General features: G+C 39.4%; 1 protein-coding gene across 4 annotated transcripts; it reads right to left on the bottom strand.

Annotated features, from left to right (window-relative positions):
• Positions 1-820: 820 nt before the first annotated feature.
• On the bottom strand, positions 821-7,644 carry LOC118748560 (kinesin-like protein Klp10A). 4 transcript variants are annotated; one of them, XM_036483085.1, is made up of 5 exons: positions 7,558-7,644; positions 4,788-6,527; positions 2,167-2,413; positions 1,348-2,082; positions 821-1,264 (listed from the first exon to the last, which is right to left on the bottom strand). In XM_036483085.1, the coding sequence occupies exons 2-5, from the start codon at positions 5,735-5,737 to the stop codon at positions 944-946; spliced, it is 2,253 nt and encodes a 750-aa protein (XP_036338978.1). In that variant the 5' UTR covers positions 5,738-6,527; positions 7,558-7,644; the 3' UTR covers positions 821-943. The 4 variants fall into 4 exon arrangements, with proteins under 4 accessions (XP_036338978.1, XP_036338977.1, XP_036338980.1 ...); XM_036483084.1 differs by having other exon boundaries at positions 4,788-6,530; positions 7,558-7,641; XM_036483087.1 differs by lacking the exon at positions 7,558-7,644 and adding an exon at positions 7,302-7,381.
• Positions 7,645-7,672: the final 28 nt, after the last annotated feature.

Here is a 7,672-nt window from a genome sequence, read left to right as displayed (position 1 = left end):
TATATCAATCAGCCAACTTGGGCATCGATAGTAATGGTATATAACAACTACATGTGTGCGTGTGGAGTGAATGAGGTGAGATTTGAGGAGATTGTGACGCGTTGGCTAGATGAAAGTTAGTAGAATATGCGCTAGAAATGTGTTGCAGATGCCAGTTAGCATTATACTGCTGCTGACAATTGATGAGCGCTGCGCTAGCTGTTAGCTTGAACGACAGCTTAGTGCGTGGCGGTAGTTTTTGATTGTTGATGATCGCTTTTGAGATTAGTGTCTGGTTAATTAGGCACCACAAGAAACAGATGTAATGCAAGTGATGCGGCTGTCTGCATGACTTTGATGTCTAATACGCACGACTTCGCTTTTTCGACACATACACAAAGTTTACAAAGTTTGCTTTTGGGAAACTTATACAAAAATAAGCTTACAGCGTACAATTGAAATACATAGTACATGCCCGTGTGCACTCGAAAAAGAATGATTAAGATTATTGTTGCAGACAACTGCTGTTGCGCGTCTAATAAACGTAGTGTTGATGTGTATGCATTTGCAAATGCTTATATATAAACACCATAAATGAATATTACGCCCACCACCTTCAGGTTAGGTACATCTCGAAAATGCGGTGTTCGATATATTTTTTTGTTTGTTACTTGCTGTGTTGGTGATGTGGTTGCGTTACTTTAGTTCTTTTAGAGTATTTTTGTATCTTTTTATACGTATTATCAGTTAATTGTTGTTGTTGCGATTCTATATTGTTGCTGTTGTTGTAGCTGGTATTCAACATCATAATCTTTCTTAATTTTTTTTTCTACTGCTGTCATTCAACACTGCTATGCTGTGCATTAACATCGCTTTTCTGGATTTTAAATGTATTATTTTTCATATAATTATAAATGTAGTTGCTTTTAATGTGCATTTCGCTCTCTATTTAGTAGCCAACCACTTAGCGCTTACCGCCTGTGGGCTTAACAGTGCACGACAACATCTCTTCCTTGGCCATTTTAGCCCGAAAATCGGCCATTAAGTCTCTACAACTAGTTGCTAATTCGGCAAGTTGTGTGAAAAGCGCTTCGCCTTGCTTACAGTAGGCATCCTGATCGTAATCAACATAATTGGTAAGATCGTACAGCCGTAGGGATTCGGGCAAAAACTGTGACAGAAAGTCATTGACTAAACGATGCTGATCCACTACCATTTCTTCGTGTTGCTGCAAATCGGAAATAGCTGCATGTTGCACGAGCAACTCATCGGACATATCGTGTTCCTGTAAAAAATAGATTTTTTTTTTTTTATATTTAAAATTGTAACAAAAATAATCGAAGATTTGAATTTTTGGCTAAAACTCACACTTAGCGATCGCAATAACGCCAAATCGTTCTCCGACATTTGTCCATTGTTCTTGTTGTTATTATTGTTATTGTTAATATTGTGATTATGTGATCGATTATTCTGTACGACCATTTGATCTTCGTCCTCCTCCATAATGGCATGTTCTCCATCACCTTCTCGCATCATATCCGGCATATCCTTAACCACCAGCTCCTTGACACGATCCGCATAGCGGAGCGTATTTAATGTATGTTCACATGAACTCAACCCTGGCGATATCATCGCAATCATGCACGTCTTACTCTTCTCACCAATAAATGAGTCACGCAAAACCTGTGTCAATTTCGATACGCGGAATGGCAAGTGAGCCGATTGTTTACCCAACGCTCGTATACATTCTTTGAGCGCCAGCAGTGACTTGTTAATTTCAGCGCCTTCCATACGTGTCTGTCGATTGGCCGAAGATGTGTCGGCACCACGTTCATTGCCAGCCAAATCGATGAATGAGAACTTGCCGTGTATTTTTGTTGAACCCGGCGGGCGCAAAACAATCTGGAAAACGGCATGCGAACGCGATGAATTAGAGTTGGCCGACGTTTGACCTGAGGTGCGCGCCGTATTACCATGCTGTATGAGTTTGAGCACTTCTTCGACACTATCGACGACCTTCTCAGTCAAGCCCACAACTTGCACTTGCTGCTTGCCATCTTCGAGTACGCGCAATTTTTGCTTGTCAGAGAGTAAATCAAAGACCTGTGTACATGCGAAAATTATAATATAATAAACGATTGCGAATATATAAATATGTAGCGTATATAAGCATTTCACATGCATTACCTTTCCACTGTAGATCTCAAAGAAGCTAGCGGACACAACCAAATTGAGCGCACGATAACGTGGACTTTTCAAAAAAGTGAAAACGTCACGTGCTGCCATTGCATAAATGCCATTCTTACAGTCCTGCACTTTGCCATTGAATTCGCCGCCCATGGTGTGTGTTTTTCCGGCGCCCGTCTGGCCGTAAGCGAAACATGTCGCCATGCCACCATCGAAAATTGTCTGCACTAAGGGCTTAGCAGTGTACCTATTTGGAATACGATATGGCATCAAAATTTAAAGCATTTGGAGTAAATACATATGTACATATGTAGTAAAAATATGTAACTAATCGCAGTTATGATATGACAAGAAGGAATATGGTGGCTGACTTGTAAGATAAGGATGATAGGAGTGCACATACTAATGCAACGATTAATCACTTGTCAAAATTACTGCACCGCCTTAATTCGGTTTGAATCAGCGGAAAATTTATACGATTGCCTGAAAAATGGTAAACCGATAGGTGCAAAACTAATATATGATACACCTGAACGGGTGGGTTTGTGGTTATGTGCGATATTACGGTAAGGAATGAAACCTCTGAACACTGAACTGAAGAGCACTGAACTGGAAAAAAATAATCAACTTCTTAGGGCTGGTTTCTCCAACAAGAGTTCTTTTGCCGAACTTTAAAATCTTTCATTAACATAATAATGAAATTAACGTCGAACTAACGATCTATAAATGGCATCGCTGATTAAGTGTGTGCGCTAAAGAGTTAAATTGATAAGAAAAAATAGATTCCATTCGTCAATTATTAAACTGCATCATTACTCATGTTTTTTCTACAAACATATGCAATGAAACGAGGAAATTAAACAGGGCCAGGTAAATAATAATAAAAATGCTTTAATTTAAGCAGACAGCTGTCTTAGCCTAGCAATAAAAAAAACTAATAACATTTGCATAGTTCCGAAACTCTTTGGCTCATATGCGCATATAAATTGTTAAGAGTAAAAATTGTTCTGCCGAAGTGTTTTTTGCTTGGCTCTCTTCGAATTTACCTCATTTCACATATTGAAAAATCGGCATCAATATTTGCAATAAAAGCTAATATTACTAATGGCTGGTGCATGTAAACGAATGCTATCGCAGGCCGGAGTAAAGCAATTTTTTGTGGTAAGTGTGCAAATATCTCACTGCTCAGCAAATGAAACAAATTTTAAATATTTAAAATTTCCCGCAAACTACGCTAATAGCTAAAGATTTTTCGTTACTCCTTTCCTTTCGCATGCATCAACTTGACCAAAAAGCAAAATCTTTTTTACGTTGCCAATAGAAGCCAAGTTATAATGAAAAGAACTGGTTAAAAGTGGTTTCAAGCGGTTGCCACGAAATATTTTTAGTAGCAAGCGAATGATTGTGAAGCAGCAACGGCTAAAATCAAAACCGCAAGCGCAAACTTTGCCAATAGTCGTGGCACAACCCTACAAAACTGCTAAAATTTTTGAATATAAACTACATATGTATGCATACATACATACATATATGCATGTTTGTGCATGTTGGTTTTGTGTTGTTCTTACAAAAAAAAGAAAAATTAAGAAAATGCATTCGACAAAAACCGCATATTACTGAAAAGCCAAAAATGCTGGAAAAGTGGTGGTCGCGATGGCAAGAGCATTAGCGCCAACCTCTTGTGCAGCACCGCAACTGACTTTTTTTTTTAATTTAAACTGTATATACAAATATATTACAATAAATTTGTGTGAAATAGAAGTGGCTACAAAGCGCTGACTGCCTGCCTTTCTATTTTATTTTTTGATTGCATTGTTTTCTTATTTCGCCTTTTACTGCCGTTCTAGCTTTCACATTTTTATTTTTTTGTTTTTTACCAGTAACTACAGTAACTAGCTACATCAATCAGCACACCCAAAATGAGTAACGAAATTTTCAACTAGCATGTCTGCGCCAGCGGTTGCTCTACCGCCGCTACTCTTCATGCACTGGGCGCAGAAGGAAAGTTTGGAAAATGTTGCAAGTTAAATTAATAGCATTAAGCATTTAAAATCTTATTTGTAGCTCTATAAGGTAGCACGAAAAATCTAAACAAAATAAAATATGTTTGTATCTATGTACATACATTTGTATGGAGTTATTGCTGAACCAGTTGCTTGGTTAGTCAGCGTTTATGGCATTAGTAAACAAAGAACATATGGAGACAACGACAAAGTCAGTACACAGGCATACATACAAACCCCCTGAGCCCCAAGATTTACTTGAATGTTTAAGTGAAGGCAATGGTGAAGTCAGTGATCCGTCCAGCTGCCAAGACATTAACTAAACTTGCTACGTAACTCTATATGTGCATATTTGCAGACATATGTACATACATATATACATACATTAGGCTTAGTGCAAGCAAGCATATACAAAAGTCTATGTTTTGCAGTCAAAACCTGCTATATCCACGCTACACAAAGCCTTGTCAATTTCGATTGTCCGGCTTTTAATGTACATATGTGTACAAAATATGTCAAATAAGTGTTAGTAGGTAGCAGCCGTTAAATCCATACATACAATATATGTATGTATGTACATTTACTTATCTGTAGATCTATTTGTATATAAGTACTCACTTGTAGACCATGGCATTGTCGCAGTGATCATCGAATGCGTAATCAAAGCGGAATTTATGATTTTCGAGGAATTTTGTTAGGTCGACTTTGTTGCGTGGCTCATGCACGATGAGCGTGTCCTTGCGCGGCACCGAAATCACATCGATCTCCTTACGTGTAACCTCTTTCCGGCTAAGTGGTCGCTTCCGTACGCATACTGTTATTTGATGATCCTCGTAGACTTGCCCGTCGACAAGTGGATTAAATTCTAAAGTGCTCTGGTATTCACGTATCATTTGCGCTGTCTCCCAATTGGGATTTCCCGGATCCTGATTCATGAGCGCATTCTTTTCCTCTTTGATTTCAGCTTGACGTGCACGCCTCTTCTCTCGATTCTCCTTCAGTCGCTCGACTTCTTTGACCACATAGGAACGACGTCCGCCCACATTGCCGGCCACCGAGCTGGACGCAATCGAAGATGAATTGCCGGCACTGGTACTCATGGCAATACCACCACCCCCAGCGCTGCCACTCCCAGCAGCAGAGGCTAGACGTGTTGCATTGTTGGTGGTACGCGAGCGCACTATACCTGTAGTCGGTGGCGGCGGTATGTTCTCCGAGTGTTCCGAGACAGCAGACGAAGAGAGCAGACTGGTGGCGTTGATGGTAGCACGATTGGTGCGATGACCGATGGCGCCTTGAGTAGCGTTGCGCGCCAGGTTTATGGGTGCTGTCGCTTGCTTCTTCGGTTCGGGTGCGGCATTTTGTTCCGGCTCGGGATCTTGTAGAATTTCCGGATTCAATGCGAGTATGGCGTCCAATTCTACTTCCTTGCCTTTTGTTTCGTTGCGTTCGTACCATTCCACCGTGATCGATTTACCAGACTCGTTGATTTTCGACACAACTGCGGCGTGCACACGGCCATCTGTGCGCTTAATTTTGACGCTCTGACCAACTGAAATGTATTCCATTGTGGGAGTTGGAACTTGTCCACGTCTGCGGCTGTGCAACTTCGAATAAGCTTATTGCTATTGCTTCTATGGCTGGCTTTTCGGCTGAGAATGCTTTACTTCTGTCGTTTGGGGCTGTGGTGTGCACTTTTCAATGTAGTTGAGCGTTTTTTTCTCGCTTTTTTTTATAGTATTCCTTAAGCGTTGGCTGACTGCAAACGGAAGGGCACTTACCGTAATTCCTGACGAATTTTTCGTCCAACACTTCAATTCTTTTTCCGATATTTTATTATATGCTTGATGTGACTTCCTACTAAATTATTTCTTGATTTACCTACTTGGAAAAGCTCTTTCTACTGGATTTAAATCGTTTTAACACCTCAGCGTGGGGGTTTCACTAAAGATTTTTTTCCGTTGCGACGATTACTCACTCACTAAGCTCGACTGTGCTGCTTTGGCAGCGGCTGTGTATGGCTTTGCAAGCAAATACAACAGCAAACGTAGGCAATATAAAACAGCTGCGCGACGCGCGGTCATCCGGCGGAATTATTCACTCGCTGAATTGTTGCTCGTTTCCAAGTGTATGCACTCGTTCTTCTACGCTGACTTTTGGGCTGTTTACCGTGGTTGTTATTGTTTTTTTGCTAGCGCAGAGTAAATTGTTGTTGCTACCGTGTCAAATCGCTGTCGATTCGAAATCCAACTGACATTCGAGGCTCGAAGCGGCAATTGGCACTCGTTGTACGCCTCCTTTTTCGCTAATTTCTTATCGTAGCTTTTTGTTTTTTTTTTTTTGTACTCTGTCCGTTCGCTGCTGCCCAGTGTTGTCCAATTCCAGCGCACAAAAAATGTTGCAGACGTTTCGAAAAGAAAAATTGGGAAAAATAGAGAATAGATAGAAAAGTGCAATTTTAGATTTTTTTGTAAATCTTTTTATAAATTTTGACGCAAAATGCAAACGATTTTTTCTCCTGTAAACGAAAGAGTTCAAGATTTTATTTTTATCTGACGGAAATATCCTTTAAATGCCAAAAAGTAAAAAAAAAAAAATATTCTGCTGTTGAAGCAAACGTTGACATTTCTACCAAATATAAGTGTTGTAAAGATCAGTAAAGTCAACTATACATTTACGAATGTACGAAACGAACCGAATGTCCTTAAATAAAAAAATAATTTATGATTATAAATGTGCTGGATTTAACCTGGCACTCTTAAATGACCTCTTAATTATTTTTTCGTACGCCGAGCGTGTCAACGCGATGTATCATTCTTGGCATGTCAATATTAAAATAACTACCGAAAGATTTCATAGCAGTTTAAGAATTTCACGTTTCACTAACAAAATCAGATAAAAGAAAATCCATCACGGAACGCCTTGAAACAAGGCAACCCACATTGAGATTTGTATGCATGTTTTTCGTTTTTATTGCAATTTCCCTATCCATTTTCAGCTGATTGAATTTCCGCAATTGTGCAATACGGAGACACCCAGCGGCGAATGTGCAATAGGAGCAACATGAAAAATGCACTTTTCTAAAATGATTTTTAAATTGCTGCAAATAATTTAAACACCAAAAATCACTACCTCAACCAAAATAATTTTCCACACGCAAAAAGTTGCTTCGCAGGAGCAAGGTCGATATTTGTAGAATGCTATGACGGCATTTATCAATAACAAGACGTTAGCAACGCCACTCAAAGAAAATAAGACGAGTATAGATGACTGTAAGCGGAATTGACTGCTGGTGTAAATGAACAGCTCCTCCTAACTACTTCGGAATATAGTTTTAACAATTTTGCATTTATCTACTATCAATATTTCCTAAACTAGTGAAACTCACAATTTTTAATTTAATTTTTACTTAAAAATGAGCAGATGTCACCGAGTATAATGCGACGGTTAGGCTAAAATTGCGAGTAACGAGTGCACAAACAACTTCAAAAGCAAAAACAAGA

Source organism: Rhagoletis pomonella, unplaced genomic scaffold (assembly GCF_013731165.1).
Source record: "Rhagoletis pomonella isolate Grant_MI unplaced genomic scaffold, Rhpom_1.0 Rhpom_scaffold_00013, whole genome shotgun sequence".
NCBI lineage: Eukaryota > Metazoa > Arthropoda > Insecta > Diptera > Tephritidae > Rhagoletis > Rhagoletis pomonella.
The sequence above is the reverse complement of the archived record's forward strand: the minus strand, read 5'-3'. Positions and strand labels throughout refer to the sequence as shown.

Coding starts and splice junctions, on each gene's coding strand:
- LOC118748560 (XM_036483085.1), bottom strand. CDS start 5,737: ATGGAATACATTTCAGTTGGTCAGAGCGTCAAAATTAAGCGCACAGAT. Junction 2,414..4,787: donor GACAATGCCATGGTCTACAA/GTGAGTACTTAT, acceptor TATTCCAAATAG/GTACACTGCTAAGCCCTTAG. Junction 2,083..2,166: donor TTGAGATCTACAGTGGAAAG/GTAATGCATGTG, acceptor GCATGTACACAG/GTCTTTGATTTACTCTCTGA.